This window comes from Staurois parvus, unplaced genomic scaffold (genome assembly GCF_062004578.1).
Source record: "Staurois parvus isolate SC_StPar_1 unplaced genomic scaffold, SC_StPar_1.0 ptg000191l, whole genome shotgun sequence".
In the NCBI taxonomy this organism is placed as follows: domain Eukaryota; kingdom Metazoa; phylum Chordata; class Amphibia; order Anura; family Ranidae; genus Staurois; species Staurois parvus.
In genome coordinates this window covers 4,039,653-4,059,249 of record NW_028317987.1, presented here as the reverse complement: position 1 = coordinate 4,059,249, position 19,597 = coordinate 4,039,653, and the positions used below count along the sequence as shown (strand labels likewise).

Below are 19,597 nucleotides of genomic sequence, written 5' to 3'. Positions count from 1 at the left end.
AGTCCGGATGGTGGATAAGCAGCCCCAAACATGTTCCAAAGACATTCAAGCTGTCCTGCAGGCTCAGGGAGCATCAGTGTCAGCGCGAACTATCCGTCGACATTTAAATGAAATGAAACGCTATGGCAGGAGACCCAGGAGGACCCCACTGCTGACACAGAGACATAAAAAAGCAAGACTACAGTTTGCCAAAATGTACTTGAGTAAGCCAAAAGCCTTCTGGGAAAACGTCTTGTGGACAGATGAGACCAAGATAGAGCTTTTCGGTAAAGCACATCATTCTACTGTTTACCGAAAACGGAATGAGGCCTACAAAGAACAAAACACAGTACCTACGGTAAAATATGGTGGAGGTTCAATGATGTTTTGGGGTTGTTTTGCTGCCTCTGGCACTGGGTGCCTTGACTGTGTGCAAGGCATCATGAAATCTGAGGATTACCAAAGGATTTTGGGTCGCACTGTAGGGCCCAGTGTCAGAAAGCTGGGTTTGCGTCCAAGATCCTGGGTCTTCCAGCAGGACAATGACCCCAAACATACGTCAAAAAGCACTCAGAAATGGATGGCAAAGAAGCGCTGGAGAGTTCTGAAGTGGCCAGCAATGAGCCCAGATCTAAATCCCATTGAACACCTGTGGAGAGATCTTAAAATTGCTGTTGGGAAAAGGTGTCCTTCCAATAAGAGAGACCTGGAGCTGTTTGCAAAGGAAGAGTGGTCCAAAATTCCGGGTGAGAGGTGTCAGAAGCTTATTGATGGTTATAGGAAGCGACTGATTTCAGTTATGTTTTCCAAAGGGTGTGCAACCAAATATTAAGTTAAGGGTGCCAATACTTTTGTCCAGCCCATTTTTGGGGTTTTGTGTGACATTATGTCATATTTGCTTTTCTGCCTCTGTTTTATATTTGTTCCAATACATACAAAGGGAATAAACATGTGTATAGCAAAACATGTGTTAATGCAATACCTTTTTTGTGTGAAATACTTGATTTTCAGGAAAAATATCAAGGGTGCCAACAATTTCGGCCATGACTGTATATATATATATGAGGAGTTATAGGTAATGCTGGAGGAGCGCTGCAATAGGTAGGAGGAGAACAAGGAGAAAGCAGAGTCTTGGAGGCCAAAAGAGGAGTTTTTTGAGGAGGAGAGGATGGTCAACAGTATCAAAGGCCATGGAGAGGTCAAGTAGTAAGAGTACGGAGTAGTGGTCATTGGTTGGGATTAGTATGGAGTAGTGGCCATTGGTTGGGATGAGTACATAGTGGCCATTGGTTTTAGCAGTTAGTAGATCATTAGTGAGTTTTAGTAGGACAGTTTCAGTGGAGTGTAGTGAGTGAAAGCCAGACTGTAAAGGGTGAAGAAGGTTGTTGTCGGTGAGGTGGGAGCTCAGGCGATTGTAGACTAAGTGTTCTAGGAGTTTAGAGGTAAATGGCAGCAGGGAGATGGGTCTTAAGTTGTTCAGGTTGGTGGGGTCCAGGGAGGGCTTGTTAAGTATGGGAGTGATGTGCGCATGCTTTATAGGGGAGGGGAAGGCACCAGTAGAGAGGGAGAGATTGAAGATGTGAGTGAGGGAGCATAGGATGGAAGAAGAGGGTGACCGTAGTAGTTGTGAGGGGACAGGATCCAGGGGGCAGGTGGTGAGACGGGCTTCTGAGAAACCTTAGTGACCTCTTCGGTAGTAGCGAGGTCAGAAGAGGAAAGTGTTGAGGGAGGTTTAGTATAAGGTATGCTAAGTGGGATGGATGTCTGTGCAGTGGTGATGCCCCTACGAATTGCGCAATTTTGTTTTTGAAATTATTTGCAATCTCATAAGCAGTGAGTGAGGTACTGGGTGGAGGTGGAGAAAGTAGAGAGTTATAAGTAGAGAAGAGACGACAAGGACTGGATGACAAGGTATTGATGAGAGTGACAAAGTCGTCTTGTTTGGCAGCATGGAGGGAGGAATTGTATGTGAAGAAAGCAGATTTATATCGGGTGAATGCTTGCTGGGATTTGGTTTTACACCACAATCGCTCCAGCGCACGACTATGTCACTTAAGATGTCCAGTGTGGTCAGTTTGCCAAGGTTGTAATGGTCGGGGCCTGATGCTTCGTGTGGTTAGAGGACCAAGTGAGTCTAATGCAGATGACAGTGAACTGTTGTAGACAGCAGTGGCCAGGTCAGGGCAGGACAGGGGAGAGATTCTGTCATAGAGTTGGTCAGTTGCAGAGTGGAAAGGAGCCGGGTTCAAGTTGTGAAGGTTTCTGCGGGTAATTGTTGGCTGCTTGGAGGGATAGGTGTTTGAAGACGAGGAGACTGTGAAGGTGATGAGATTGTGATCAGAGAGAGGAAAGGGGGTGTTTGTGAGGTTGTAGGGAGTGCAAAGATGGGAGAAAACAAGGTCTAATGTATTCCCATCAGAGTGAGTGGAGGACGGCGTCCGTCAGAGTGAGTGGAGGACGGTGTCCATTGTGTTAGGGCAAAGATCAACTGATCCCCCTGAAGGGATTCATATACAGATTACCTCCTCTGCTTCCACTTTGCATCTACTTCAATCACTCTCCACTCTTTACTCTCCGCTGGGGGGCTTTGTATCCATATAGCAGATGTTCTACAGGACTAAATCTGCAATCAATGTTACTGCAAAATCAAGCCTCTATGGAAGACAGGAGGTGATGTCAGGTACAGACAGGAAGTGATGTCAGGTAAAGGCAGGAAGTGATGTCAGGTACAGGCAGGGAGATCCATGAATGAGGAAGCGGAGAGTTGACATTCCTGGATGTGGCAGCAGAGGAGGTAATATGTAGATGAACCCCTTCAGGGGGAGGAGTTGATGATAATATATTTGCTCCCAAAGCTGGCCTACATGGTTCAGTTTTATCGTTCAGCCAGCGGGATGATCATAAAAACTGAAGTGATTCCCCGATCCACACATTGGAGGTGGATGGGGGAATCCTCCCCGCTGCACCCTTGTATTCTGACAATGGGGGGACTCCTCCGCTCTCAGAATACACAGATCAGCACTGAAGCTATTGGCTGCTGGGGGAGTGGCTTTTATCCGGCAGTGGCCACACATGGATGGAAATGTGAGCGATCCCTGCTGAACCAGCTGAATTTCCATGGATCTATGGTCACCTTCAGTGACTTCTTCCCCTCCCCCTCATCTCCTTCATGATGGAAGTCATGCTGAGATCATCTCCCATTGGCTGAGCAATATTCTCATTTGTCTCTCAGCTCCTTCTTGCTATTCCTCGTCCTGCCTGTTGTTTCCTTGGATTGATTTTCTGTGTAGTGACCCCGGCTTGGTCTCTTGGATACGCTATATATCTCAGTCTGAAGTGGGGCTTTAATAAAATGGAGACCTGAATGGAGAGGTGAGGAGGATTCTGGGAATATCATTTGATGTGACTATTTGTGTTCAGATGTAGAGTTTTCCTCCTGTGAAGTCTGGAGATCATATGACATCACATTGCCTCCACCTCCCTCCCTGATAGAAGAGAGAAAGAAGAAGAAGATTCTAGAAGTCACCAGAGAGATCACTGAGCTGCTGACAGGAGAGGTGAGCGGTGCCGGGAATTCTGGGACATTCTCCAGTAACAGACAAGGGATGTGTCTGGATGGTGACTGTATCATTGTGTGTGTCAGGTTCCTATAAGGTGTCAGGGTGTCACTGTCTATTTCTCCATGGAGGAGTGGGAGTATTTAGAAGGACACAAGGATCTCTACAAGGACGTCATGATGGACAATCAGCCGCCCCTCACATCACCGGGTAAGAGGAGACTTTATTGTAAAGGAGAGAGCAGTACGGAGGATCCACCTAGATCCCCCATCATCTGATAAACACATAGAAACAATGGATTCAGTCAGTGTGTGTGTTTCCTACAGATGGATCCAGTCATGGGAACCCACCAGAGAGATGTCCCCGTCCTCTGTATTCCCGGGATTCCACACAGGAAGGTCACACCATCCCTCACTATTACAAGGTTGGTGGGATGGAGCATCTAGAACATGGACTTGTAAAGACAATGTGTGGAGTTTTTATGTGACCTTACATTTTACAGATGATATTTTCTCTCATTTCCTTGATTTAGAGTGGAGATCCAATCGATATAGAATTTGAGGTGAAAGCAGAAGAAGAAGAGGCGTATGTGAGGGATGATCAGCAGTCTATGGAGGAGGATGGAATAACGGGGACATTTATAGAGGAGGACACTCCTACAGAGATCAGCACAGGTGGGTCATGAACACTAAATCCATTCCTCCACCCATACTGCTCACTGATTGGTCCAGAGTAGGGCGGGGACTGGGTGATATCAGCCTGTAATCCCCTGGTCACTTTCCTGAGCTGTGTTCCCCGTCCTGTATTCCTGGATTTCTCTCGGATAATCTTCCTTCTCTGTGCTGCAGACACAATTTATGTCTCTAGACTGGATTTATGGAGGTTCTGGGGTTCAGCTGGCAGCAAAATGTTCATTTTCACCATAGATGTTACTAGACCTAGGCCCCTGGGGTGTGTGCTTTGGGTCTTCTGCCCCATCACCGGGTCTAGTAAGATCTCTGACAGAACAATTCTCCCAGGGTTCCTTGCTCTGTGGTCTGCTAGCTGTGCCGGGTGGAGGGATATGTCTGTAGTGTCTCAGACCCAAGTCACTGAGTGCAGTCTCAGGAGATGGGAGGCAGCGGTGTGGGATCTCTGCAACTTGTCTACAGTAAACATTTAATCTTCCACTGATTACTGGATACCAATATTATGAGTCCTGACCCTTACACTCTATCATTTATATTGTACATTACATACTCCTGACCCCTGCACTATATACTCTATGTTGTACATTCCATACTCCTGACCCCTGCACTATATACTCTATGTTGTACATTCCATACTCCTGACCCCTGCACTATATACTCTATGTTGTACATTCCATACTCCTGACCCCTGCACTATATACTCTATGTTGTACATTACATACTCCTGACCCCTGCACTATATACTCTATGTTGTACATTACATACTCCTGACCCCTGCACTATATACTCTATGTTGTGTGTACATTACATACTCCTGACCCCTGCACTATATACTCTGTGTTGTACATTACATACTCCTGACCCCTGCACTATATACTCTGTTGTAAATTACATACTCCTGACTGATGCAATATATAGTCTAGTTTTTTATAATACATACTCCTGACCCCTGCACTATGTACTCTATGTTGTACATTACATACTCCTGACCCCTGCACTATATACTCTATGTTGTACATTACATACTCCTGACCCCTGCACTATATACTCTGTTGTGCATTACATACTCCTGACCCCTGCACTATATACTTTATGTTGTACATTACATACTCCTGACTCCTACATTATATACTCTGTTGTGCATTACATACCCCTGACCCCTGCACTATATACTCTGTTTTACATTACATACTCCTGACCCCTGCACTATATACTCCATGTTGTACATTACATACTCCTGACCCCTGCACTATATACTCCATGTTCTGCATTACATCCTCTTGACCCCTGCACTATATACTCCATGTTGTACATTACATACTCCTGACCCCTGCACTATATACTCCATGTTCTGCATTACATCCTCTTGACCCCTGCACTATATACTCCATGTTGTACATTACATACTCCTGACCCCTGCACTATATACTTTATTTTGTACATTCCATACTCCTGACCCCTGCATTACATACTCTGTGTTGTATATTACATACTCCTGACCCCTGCACTATATACTCTATGGTGTACATTACATACTCCTGACCCCTGCACTATATACTCTGTTGTACATTACATACTCCTGACCCCTGCACTATATACTCTATGTTGTACATTACATACTCCTGACCCCTGCACTATATATTCTGTTGTACATTACATACTCCTGACCCCTGCACTATATACTCTATGTTGTACATTACATACTCCTGACCCCTGCACTATGTACTCTATGTTGTACATTACATACTCCTGACCCCTGCTCTATATACCCTATGTTGTACATTACATACTCCTGACCCCTGCACTATATACTATATGTTGTACATTACATATTCCTGACCCCTGCACTATATACTCTATGTTGTACATTACATACTCCTGACCCCTGCACTATATACTCTGTTGTACATTACATACTCCTGACCTCTGCACTATATACTCTATGTTGTATATTACATACTCCTGACCCCTGCACTATATACTCTATGTTGTACATTACATACTCCTGACCCCTGCACTATATACTCCATGTTGTACATTACATACTCCTGACCCCTGCACTATATACTCCATGTTCTGCATTACATCCTCTTGACCCCTGCACTATATACTCCATGTTGTACATTACATACTCCTGACCCCTGCACTATATACTTTATGTTGTACATTCCATACTCCTGACCCCTGCATTACATACTCTGTGTTGTATATTACATACTCCTGACCCCTGCACTATATACTCTATGGTGTACATTACATACTCCTGACCCCTGCACTATATACTCTGTTGTACATTACATACTCCTGACCCCTGCACTATATACTCTATGTTGTACATTACATACTCCTGACCCCTGCACTATATATTCTGTTGTACATTACATACTCCTGACCCCTGCACTATATACTCTATGTTGTACATTACATACTCCTGACCCCTGCACTATGTACTCTATGTTGTACATTACATACTCCTGACCCCTGCTCTATATACCCTATGTTGTACATTACATACTCCTGACCCCTGCACTATATACTATATGTTGTACATTACATATTCCTGACCCCTGCACTATATACTCTATGTTGTACATTACATACTCCTGACCCCTGCACTATGTACTCTGTTGTACATTACATACTCCTGACCTCTGCACTATATACTCTGTTGTACATTACATACTCCTGACCTCTGCACTATATACTCTATGTTGTATATTACATACTCCTGACCCCTGCACTATATACTCTATGTTGTACATTACATACTCCTGACCCCTGCACTATATACTCTATGTTGTACATTACATACTCCTGACCCCTGCACTATATACTCTATGTTGTACATTCCATACTCCTGACCCCTGCACTATATACTCTATGTTGTGTGTACATTACATACTCCTGACCCCTGCACTATATACTCTGTGTTGTACATTACATACTCCTGACCCCTGCACTATATACTCTGTTGTAAATTACATACTCCTGACTGATGCAATATATAGTCTAGTTTTTTATAATACATACTCCTGACCCCTGCACTATGTACTCTATGTTGTACATTACATACTCCTGACCCCTGCACTATATACTCTATGTTGTACATTACATACTCCTGACCCCTGCACTATATACTCTGTTGTGCATTACATACTCCTGACCCCTGCACTATATACTTTATGTTGTACATTACATACTCCTGACTCCTACATTATATACTCTGTTGTGCATTACATACCCCTGACCCCTGCACTATATACTCTGTTTTACATTACATACTCCTGACCCCTGCACTATATACTCCATGTTGTACATTACATACTCCTGACCCCTGCACTATATACTCCATGTTCTGCATTACATCCTCTTGACCCCTGCACTATATACTCCATGTTGTACATTACATACTCCTGACCCCTGCACTATATACTCCATGTTCTGCATTACATCCTCTTGACCCCTGCACTATATACTCCATGTTGTACATTACATACTCCTGACCCCTGCACTATATACTTTATGTTGTACATTCCATACTCCTGACCCCTGCATTACATACTCTGTGTTGTATATTACATACTCCTGACCCCTGCACTATATACTCTATGGTGTACATTACATACTCCTGACCCCTGCACTATATACTCTGTTGTACATTACATACTCCTGACCCCTGCACTATATACTCTATGTTGTACATTACATACTCCTGACCCCTGCACTATATATTCTGTTGTACATTACATACTCCTGACCCCTGCACTATATACTCTATGTTGTACATTACATACTCCTGACCCCTGCACTATGTACTCTATGTTGTACATTACATACTCCTGACCCCTGCTCTATATACCCTATGTTGTACATTACATACTCCTGACCCCTGCACTATATACTATATGTTGTACATTACATATTCCTGACCCCTGCACTATATACTCTATGTTGTACATTACATACTCCTGACCCCTGCACTATATACTCTGTTGTACATTACATACTCCTGACCTCTGCACTATATACTCTATGTTGTATATTACATACTCCTGACCCCTGCACTATATACTCTATGTTGTACATTACATACTCCTGACCCCTGCACTATATACTCCATGTTGTACATTACATACTCCTGACCCCTGCACTATATACTCCATGTTCTGCATTACATCCTCTTGACCCCTGCACTATATACTCCATGTTGTACATTACATACTCCTGACCCCTGCACTATATACTTTATGTTGTACATTCCATACTCCTGACCCCTGCATTACATACTCTGTGTTGTATATTACATACTCCTGACCCCTGCACTATATACTCTATGGTGTACATTACATACTCCTGACCCCTGCACTATATACTCTGTTGTACATTACATACTCCTGACCCCTGCACTATATACTCTATGTTGTACATTACATACTCCTGACCCCTGCACTATATATTCTGTTGTACATTACATACTCCTGACCCCTGCACTATATACTCTATGTTGTACATTACATACTCCTGACCCCTGCACTATGTACTCTATGTTGTACATTACATACTCCTGACCCCTGCTCTATATACCCTATGTTGTACATTACATACTCCTGACCCCTGCACTATATACTCCATGTTCTGCATTACATCCTCTTGACCCCTGCACTATATACTCCATGTTGTACATTACATACTCCTGACCCCTGCACTATATACTTTATGTTGTACATTCCATACTCCTGACCCCTGCATTACATACTCTGTGTTGTATATTACATACTCCTGACCCCTGCACTATATACTCTATGGTGTACATTACATACTCCTGACCCCTGCACTATATACTCTGTTGTACATTACATACTCCTGACCCCTGCACTATATACTCTATGTTGTACATTACATACTCCTGACCCCTGCACTATATATTCTGTTGTACATTACATACTCCTGACCCCTGCACTATATACTCTATGTTGTACATTACATACTCCTGACCCCTGCACTATGTACTCTATGTTGTACATTACATACTCCTGACCCCTGCTCTATATACCCTATGTTGTACATTACATACTCCTGACCCCTGCACTATATACTATATGTTGTACATTACATATTCCTGACCCCTGCACTATATACTCTATGTTGTACATTACATACTCCTGACCCCTGCACTATGTACTCTGTTGTACATTACATACTCCTGACCTCTGCACTATATACTCTGTTGTACATTACATACTCCTGACCTCTGCACTATATACTCTATGTTGTACATTACATACTCCTGACCCCTGCACTATATACTCTATGTTGTACATTACATACTCCTGACCCCTGCACTATATACTCTATGTTGTACATTCCATAGCCCTGACTTCTGCTCTCCCCCTTCCCCCACTGCTATATATACACATAATATGGTTTCTCTTTTGTTCCCCCCATTCCCTCCCAGCTGGACATTTTATATCGGATGATGTGATTGGAGCACAGACTTTTACATGGTGATAATAATGTGATAACATCCTCCAACTTTGGACCCTTAAACAGAAAGTGATAATGAGGGAGGAGTCAATACCCCAATGATGGTGGTCTTCAGGATCAGTCCAGTCTTCATCTTGGTTGTTCTCCCCCCATCCTCACTCTCTGACCTCTGGTGGGGCTCAGCCCCGCTGTTCTTCATGACTAAATCATGGAGTAAATAAGGAAGTGCAGTACTTCTTGTGTTGGGAAGATGGCGATGAGTGATAGAGGGGGTGGGGACCCTCGTCCTATAATCCCCTCATCACTGTCCCTCCTATAAAAGACAGTTCTGGTTGTTTCCTCACTCTCTGACTAAGGTCCATGAATAAAGAAATGACCTGGTAGGAGATCAGAGGAGCCATTTCCTAGTTCCCTTGAGGGTGGAATTGTAAGCTCCTCAGAGACCAAGCTGCCTGATGTGGGCGGAGTCCTGGTTTGGGGGAACCAATCAGCTCCTGTCTAGTAATCCTCTTTGTCTTTGTATTTTAGTCCATGGCCGGGAGATGAGGAAAACCTCCGAGGATTGTCTCACTTTGTCTCCAGACTGGAAAGTAGAAGATGAGGACATCACACAGTATAGTCCAGGAGAAAACCCGGCTCCCTCCAATGTCCATCCGGCACCACCCAGTGTAGATGGACCATCAGATTCCTCGTATCCTGAGGAACCTCAGACTGTGCGGGACCGGGCCGGCCTTCCAACAGGGAAGAGGTTCTCCTGTACTGAGTGCGGGAAATGTTTCAGTTATAAATCCAGTCTTAATGTGCACAAAAGATCTCACACGGGGGGGAGAAGCCGTATTCCTGTCCTGAGTGCGGGAAATGTTTTTCAGTGAAGTCCTATCTTTACTTACATCAGATAACTCACACAGGTGAGAAACCATATTCCTGTCCTGAGTGTGGGAAATGTTTTTCAAGGAAGTTCATTCTTTGCACCCATCAGAGATCTCACACAGGGGAGAAGCCGTATTTCTGTCTTGAGTGCGGGAAATGTTTTTCACAGAAGTCCAATCTTTATATACATCAGCGATATCATACAGGTGAGAAGCCATATTCCTGTCCTGAGTGCGGAAAGGATTTTTGTTCTAAATCTAGTCTTAATATGCATAAAAGATCTCACACGGGGGAGAAGCCGTATTCTTGTCCTGAGTGTGGGAAAAGTTTTTCACAGAAGTCCGATCTGCACATACATGAGAGATCTCACACGGGGGAGAAGCCGTATTCTTGTCCGGAGTGTGGGAAATGTTTTTTAATGAAGTCCCATCTTTCCACACATCAGAAATCTCACACGGGGAAGAAGCCATATTCCTGTCCTGAGTGTGGGAAATGTTTTTCAGAGATGTTCAGACTTTACACACATCAGAGATCTCACCCGGGAGAAGCCACTTTCCTGTCCTGAATGAGGGAAATGTTCCTCACTGAAGTCCTGTCTTCCTGTACATCAGGGGTCCCACACAACCCTGGATGTGTATTAGTGCCTTGAGTGCGGGAAATGTCTTCTAGATGAATGTTGCTGGACATCCCAGCTCTCATGTGGGGAAGAAGCACACCCTGATATACACCTCAGATATACTCCATGGCTGACCTTCATCATGGAAGAAACAGTCCATAAGGAGATCAGAGGCCCCCAAAGACATGGATGAAGTGTGGGACCGAGTTGGCCATTGATGGCAGGAGAAGAATAAAAATGGAGTCCAGCCCTGTGATTGGCTGAGTACATTTTGTGGTGGGAGATTTCACAAACACTTGGAGGTCTATGGAGAACAATGTTGAATGGATGTGACCAGCATTCTCCAGCTGGGAGGAGTTTTGGCCGTATTTTATTTCTTATGATCATTGGCTCCATCTAGTGGCCATAATATCATATTGGGCTAGTTTTACTGATAGAGATATTTCAGAAATATCACCTCATTGTGGCCACTAGATGGAGCCGGTGATCATAGGAAATCACTGTGTTACTTAACATACGGCCAGATGTTGTCACAGCTGGAGGAATGATTGTCTCATTGGTCCAATGAATGTTCTATAAATAGAGCCCTTGGGGGGTGCATGCGTGGCCGGCTCCTGGATGGACGCGCTTTGAGTTCAGCTCCATCCACCCGCCAGATACAGTGCGGCTCATCCTGACACCGAGTGCTCTAACCTGCACCGATCAGCAGATAAAGGGTGTACAACCCTCGGTAGCCATGCCTCGCCGCCGAAAAACCCCTGGACAGCCAGGGAAATGAACCCAATTCTTCCCTGCTGTCACAACAGGGATCCAAGATGGCGCCGGCTGCATGGACACAGGACACAGCAGTCATGAGGGGGACAGCAGATCCCAGCAGCTGGACATCAGACTCTGTTCTCCACTATAACCTGGGGACCCGGGTGAGTTATCTCCCCCCTGTCACCCACCACAAGCAGCCCAGCCAAATTTAGACCCCGTCTAGATTCAAACTCACTATCTGCCTGTCAGCCTCTCATTCCTCCATCACCTCAGCACATCATAGAACCATCCCTGATAGAATCTTTCCCTGCCTCAGCCCAGCCTATCACAGAAATGTGTATGAAGAACATGCGTCTATCCCTGCGACAAACACTACATAACCATATGACAGGATCACTATCCCAGATCTCAAATGTGGTCCAGCAACAAGATCACAGATTACGCCATATTGAGACGAGAATGGGAGGTATAAGTACAGCACACAACCATTTAATTGACGCACATGATGACCACGCTTCTGAAATCGAGCAAATAAACCTGAAACTAGCGGAGTTAGAAGATCGCTCAAGACGCAACAATATAAAGTTCAGAGGTATCCCTGAAAATATCGCCAACGATACACTACTATCATCTATCCAACAATTCACGAAGCACCTCATTCCATCTCTCAGATATGGAGCTCGCCATAGATCGAGCACATAGAATACCCAAACCTGCATTCCTATCAGCGTCCATCCCCAGAGATGTCCTGGTTCACATTCACTTCTACCAGATCAAGGAGAAAGTAATGACAGCAGCCAGAAACCCCCCCCCCCCTCCGCCATCACATACAATCATCAGACTATATACGGATTTGTCAAAGGCCACTCTCCTTAACTGCAAAAAGATGGTGAACATTACCAAAGCCTTACAAAATCACGGAATAGGCTATCAATGGGGATTCCCCACAAAACTGACTGTCAGACATCAGGGCAGAATACACACAATCAAAAACCTAGAGGCAGGCATCAACCTATTGAAGACATTGAACATAATACCCGTGGAACCCCACCAATCCACCTCTACCAATCTGCAACAAATGGAGGCAGAGTGAACCTGACTTACTACACTCTCTATACAATCCAACCACACCACCTCGGACGCTATACCTCAACCTATTATTCTCTGGTAATGGCCGCAACCACACCACCTCGGACACTATGACCCTGATTTACTAAGACGTGAGTCTACTAGCAGACTCTGACCATTCAGGCAGACTCAGTTAAATCAATGAAGACCTGTCAGTCCTCTGAGCGGCGTCTAGCAATCTCATTGACGAACGTCTACTTTGCTATTAGTAAATGTGGAATCGCGTCTGGCACATTTTTAGGTGCAATACCGGATATGTTCGCTAGATGGCGCACAAGTGCTGGCTTTATTAACATTGGCATTTTCCTGTTAGCAAAAGAGAATCTTTAGAATGTAACAAATAATACACCTATATTAGAACTGGTTTTTTTGCTGTTTCTCCTAAATGATCAGGAAACTAATGCATTTACTAATGAATGTCATACATTCTATTTTCAAATGTTAAACATTTTCACACATTTATATCTCAAATAATTTGGATACTTCTAATTTCCCAATATAATTATATATCTTCATTCTCTTTAATCACGTAACTATTCTATGTTAAAGTCAAGTGCAGCGCTATAAATGCATGTGATCAATAATGAACGCATGTAAAAACCAAAAAGTGCAAAGAATTGCAACAATGATGTAAAATGGTAAATGGTGCTAAAATAAGTTCATCTAATCATTCCTGAATAATGGAATGTCCTTCATGTCAGAGTACCAACTCAGAGAGTGCCTATGAATGGCACGTGTGGTCTCTCCGTGACAGACAGTAGTGCATGAACTCGTGAAAGATAAACCACCCTTGGGACTGGTCTACACTCACCAGAACAAAAGTATTAATGTGCATGGGTTATACACATCACACATCTGGGGGTGCAGCGGTATGCTGGCAGCTATAGATTAGCCATCCAGCTCCAGCCATCCATCCATCCATCAGGGTGGGTGCCCAAATGGTCCTGGGGAGGAATTAGCTCAGCCACAGGAGCCAGAAAGGTGCTTAATAGTGTAGTACACTGTCACAGGGGTGGATGACCTTTCACGAGTTCATGCACTACTGTCCGTGGTTATATTTATCTTGTGTAATACCATTTTAGTAGTCTATATCATGTGACCAGCGCTCGCTTTATCATTTTTAAACAATGTAACTATTCTACATTGTATCTCAAACTGTGTCTCCCACAATGGTTTAGTGGTTAGAGCTCAGAACTTACAGCACTTGGGTCATGGGTTCTCATCCCAGTCATGGCTGCATCCCAGTTTGCATGCTTTCCCTGTATGGATGTGTTTCTGCCAACACTCAGAAGACATGCTGTTAGGTTCATTGGACCTAGTTACATGGCTGAGTTTCTGCCCTTAGATTATAAACTCCTTGACATTTATGAACATTAAAAAAATGGAGATCAATTTTCTGGGTTGTGTCAGTGCCAGGAATATTGATCAATCAATTATGATTTTGCCTAATGACTAGAAAGTGGATGAATGTTACCTGCATCCTGTTCTTCTGCCAATTAGGAAGTGCAAGTTTCATGCTGTGTATATTTCATTGTAACTTTTTTCTCTTCTTTTAAATCTGTCTCGTTATACAACTTGACCCCCTCCCCCACCCCATCATCACCTGTCCCATATGCAAATCTATGGATCACCGCCCCACTCTTTTTAACTATTTACTGATCAAGTGAATGTGTCTCATTTTCTATCAGCTAAAGCTCAGATCTCACATTTTTATACGATTGCTGATTGTATCTCACCACTAGTCTGATTGAATTCACAATCCCTGGTCAGTCCCGTTCCCTGACCTCTAATAACCTTTAGGGCCAGTTCACACTACATGTGTTTCAGTTGCTTTTTCGGCATCACAAACGCACAGAGAGAAGGTTATATGGTTGTCAATGTCATAGTTCACATCAGCGCTTGCATTTTCAGTGCATTGCAGGTGCTGTAAAAAAGTTGACCACGCTGCATTGTTTCTGCACAGAACTGTACTGGAACACATTGAAACATCCTTGAACGTACTAAAACGCACACGTCCCTAATTAAATTGAATAAAAAGAAAGTAGAAAAAACTAACTGGAAGGGATACAAAAATGCAATGCAAAGTGTCCAAAACGCATCCAAAATGTACTGGAGCATACTAAACATGCATGCCAAAAGGACATGCAAAAACGCATCAGGAACACATCTAGACTGTTTCTATAGTGTGAACTGCCCTTAGGACTTGTTCACACCATTGGTGGTGCTGAAACGCATGCAAGAACACACATTTTCCAGCACAGCAAAGAAATGCAATGCCCTTTGCAGATGTGCAACACACTTTTACAATAACATGCCTGCAGTATTTTTGCATGTTCCCACACATTAGGCAGGCCATTGAAATTAACGAGCTGAGGAAAAAAAAAGTAAAAAATGCCCCATTCACACAGGTCCTCTGGCCTGTACAGCATGAATGAGTGGGTTGTTTATGTGGCTGGAGCCACCTGTTACACTATGGGGACACAGCAGCTGTATGAACACAGGTTGTCATCTGACAGGTGTGAAGGCGTGGGGAAGTGGCCCTGAATGCTCACTGTCTGTGTTCAGGGCTATACACCTGCACCCATATGCTTGTCACATTATGACTAGAGATGAGCGAATTATTCAAAAATTCGGTTCGACTGATTTGCCGAATTCGCCGAAAAAATTCGCTTCGAGCCGAATATATTCGCTGCGAATTTAACTTATAAAAAGGGTGTTTCTAGGCTTCAGAGAGCCTTTATATTAGTGCAGAACACTGTACCTTTAATTTAAATGCCCTTGGAGTCTGCTGGGGAAGAGAAATAATACTGTCAGTCAGTATGACATGCAGATGAGTGCCGTCGATCTTAGAATCACCGCACACTTCACTCATTTGGGCAGTCACGGGGCCAAAACCAGTGTTTGGAGCCACAGTGTGGCGGTGGAGGCAGCAGCAATGGGAGGCCATACAGCACCCTATGACAAAATGGGACCCACCAGCAGTGTGAGGAGACCTGAAAGTGGCACATGGCAGAGTGTGGCGATAGAGACAGCAGCAATGGAAGGCCGTACAGGGACCCATGACACACTCTGGACCTGGCAGCAGCATGAGGAGGCGGTACAGGGGCCCATGACAGATTACGGGCCTGGCAGCAGCATGAGGAGTCGGTACGGGGGCCCATGGCAGATTACGGGCCTGGCAGCAGCATTAAGAGGCGGTACAGGGGCCCATGGCAGAGTGGCGGAGCATAAGCAGCTTAAATTGAAGGCCATACAGAGGCCTATTTTAAAAAGTCCCCCCAGCAGCAGCGTGGGGAGACGACTATCAAGAGTCAAATGGCAGAGTGGCGGAGCGGAAGCAGCTTCAATTGAAGGCCATACACAGGCCTAGGTTAAAAAGTCCCCCCAGCAGCAGTGTGGGGAGACGACTATCAAGAGTCCAATGGCTGAGTGGCGATCTGGGAAGTCAGCGTTGTGATTGCAGATGCAATGCAGAGATTCTATGAGGTGATGCCGTGGGTGCGAAGAAGATCATATACCATCGTACTTCCATCCATAAGACGGAACAACCTGCGAACCGGGAGCTTTATTGCCCTGACCCGCTGAGCAGCTTCTGGGATACCCAAGAGTTTGGCTTCTGTGGGGAATATGGTTGAAAACTGAAACTTAAAGGCATGTTGACGGAAGGGCACCAGTGTCAGTGCTCCGGAGGGAATATAGCTTCAAAGCTGACACTTAAAGGTATATCGACGGTCAGAGACCACAGGAAGTGGAGCTTGCGTCTTAAATCGACTGAATGTGGCAGACGTGAAACGTCTACGGGCCGTATATGAAACGGGTTGTTCCTTTTTCTGGAATAAGTGTTGGAAATGGCCACTCTTTTTGGTGTGGCGTTTTGTCTATTTAATTCCGATAACGGACTCTACTCCTCCGTGCAATCTAGTTACAAGACCCTGGGCAGGTCTGGGTCCAATTTGTGGTAGAGACTGGTTTTGTTCAGCCATGCTTGAGCGAGTAATAACAGGTCTGTGCTGCCCTTTGGTGTCTGGCTTAATGCGCACAACACTGAACGTCCCAGCATTTGTCAACGATTTGCCGTGAAGTGATGCAAACCCGCTGAACCACGTTCATGAGGAGCCGGTACAGGGGGCCATGAATCAGTATGGACCTGGCAGCAGTGTGAGGAGACCCAAAAGTGGCACATGGCGCAGGGTGGCGGTGGAGGCAGCAGTATTCGGAAGACATACACAGGACTAGTTTAAAAAGCGGAAGCCGTCAGCAGCGTGAGCAGACGACAGAGGCACATGGCGCAGGGTGGCGGTGGAGGCAGCAGTATTCGGAAGCCATACACAGGCCTAGGTTAAAAAGCGGAAGCCGTCAGCAGCGTGAGCAGACGACAGAGGCACATGGCGCAGGGTGGCGGTAGAGGCAGCAGTATTCGGAAGCCATACACAGGCCTAGGTTTAAAACTGGAACCCAGCAGCGTGAGCAGATGACAAAGACGCACATGGCAGAGGATGGATCTGGCAGCAGTATGAGAAGGCGGTACAGGGGCCCGTGGCACAGTGTGGTGATGGGGGCTACAGCAACTGGATGCCAGAAAGTGGCCGATAGGGCTATATACTGCATGGAATTAGAAAGTTGTAAAGACAGCGGCCTATAAGGCTATACACACTATAACAATCATGACTTGATTGACCATTGGCCTATAAGGCTATACACAGCATGAATATCATGACTTATTCTGAGAGTGGTTTGGAAGGCTATATACAAAAAGTAATTCATGAGCTGTCCGGACAGCGGACAATAAGTACATATATACAAATCAATTCATCAGCTGTCCAGCCAGCGGCCTCAAAGGCGACACATATAGAAAGCAATTCATGAGCTGTTCAGACAGCGGCCTCTAAGGCGACAGATATACAAAGCAATTCCCGAGGTGTTCAGGGAGCGGCCTGAACGGCTAGGTTATTACTAAATATATTTTTGTGGCCAAACATCGGCCTATAAATAGATGTCTACACAGTGACAAAAAATTATGTCGCCAGACAGCGGCCCCTAAGGCGACAGATATACAAAGCAATTCCCGAGGTGTTCAGTGAGCGGCTTGAACGGCTAGGTTATTACTAAATATATCTTTCTGGCCAAACATCAGCCTATAAATAGATGTCTACACAGTGACAAAAAAGTAGGTCGCCTTACAGCGGCGTATCCTACAAATTGACATTATAAGAAATGGTTTAGACCAAAAAAAAAAAAAAAAGCCCTTTGATGCGATGCTATACCTTAGTAGATTGTGGAAAGTCGACAAGTCAAGCGTAACTGTGTACATTACAGAAACTAAGGCTTACTGCCACAGCATACTGCCACGGTGCGTCTGGGTCCTCTGTCTCCTCCTCCTCCTCTACCAGATGCTCCTGCTCCTCCACTCCTGTCCGCTGAATGGAAAAACCACCCATTTCACTCAATAATTCCTGAGCACCAATGTCCTCCTCTACCTCCTCCTCTTCTTCCTGTCCTGCCCCCACAGGGGTCATGTGGCGTTGAGATCTGTGCACCACGTCTACCGCACCCTGACCAGCCATTGTTAACAGCATTTGTTCCAGGACGTGCAACAGAGGAATGACGTCGTTCATCCCATAGTCCTGCCGACTCACGAATAGCGTGGCCTCCTCAAAGGGCCTGAGCAAGCGGCAGGTGTCACGCATGAGCTGCCAATGGCTGACATCTAAGTTATACAGGGGAGTACCTTTATCCGCTTGTAACATCAGGAAATCGGTGATGGCCTTTCGCTGTTCGTAAAGGCGGTCTAACATATGTAGGGTTGAATTCCACCTTGTTGCAACGTCGCAGATCAGGCGATGCTGTGGAATTCCGTTCTGCCGCTGCAGCTCAAGGAGGGTGTGCTTTGCGGTGTAGGAATGGCTGAAATGCATGCAAAGTTTACGAGACATTTTAAGGATGTCTTGCAGTGGGATGGTGGATTTTAGGAACCGCTTGACAACCAGATTGAACACGTGAGCCATGCATGGCGCATGGCACAACCTTCCTTGACGCAGAGCAGACACCATGTTCTTTCTGTTGTCGGTCAACATGGTTCCGATTTTCAGTTTGCGCGGAGACAGCCATCTGTCGATTTCTCTGTTCATTACACTCAGAAGTTCCTCCCCTGTGTGACTACGTTCGCCAAGGCATACCAGGTGCAGCACAGCGTGACACCGTTGCGCCCTGCACATGTGATATGCCGGTCGGGTAATGGGACTTGGCACGGGGGTGGCGGCTGAGGACACGGCGGAAGAAGAGGTGGTAGAGGCGGACATCTTTGCTGGACCAAGGACGTGCAAACGTGGAGGCAAAAGCGGCGTGACCTGTCCAAGTTGCTGGTGCGGCTGTGCCGGCACCACGTTCACCCAGTGGGCCGTAAATGACATGTACTGTCCCTGACCGTAGTTACAGCTCCACACGTCGGCGCTGCCGTGCACTTTGGCAGAGACCGACATGCTCAAAGACTGGCCCACCATCTCTTCTACATGTGA

At 45.3% G+C, this 19,597-nt stretch overlaps 1 protein-coding gene across 1 annotated transcript in view; it reads left to right on the top strand.

Moving 5' to 3' along the window:
* LOC149461892 (uncharacterized) overlaps window positions 1–13,584 on the top strand; it is a 34,459-nt gene extending 20,875 nt beyond the window's left edge. Inside the window, exon 2 of the mRNA XM_089677736.1 lies at window positions 10,605–13,584. Coding sequence (XP_089533862.1) covers window positions 10,605–11,144 — 540 coding nt within the window. The 3' untranslated portion in view covers window positions 11,145–13,584. The remainder of the gene's footprint in view (window positions 1–10,604) is intronic.
* The last annotated feature ends 6,013 nt before the right edge of the window (window positions 13,585–19,597 follow it).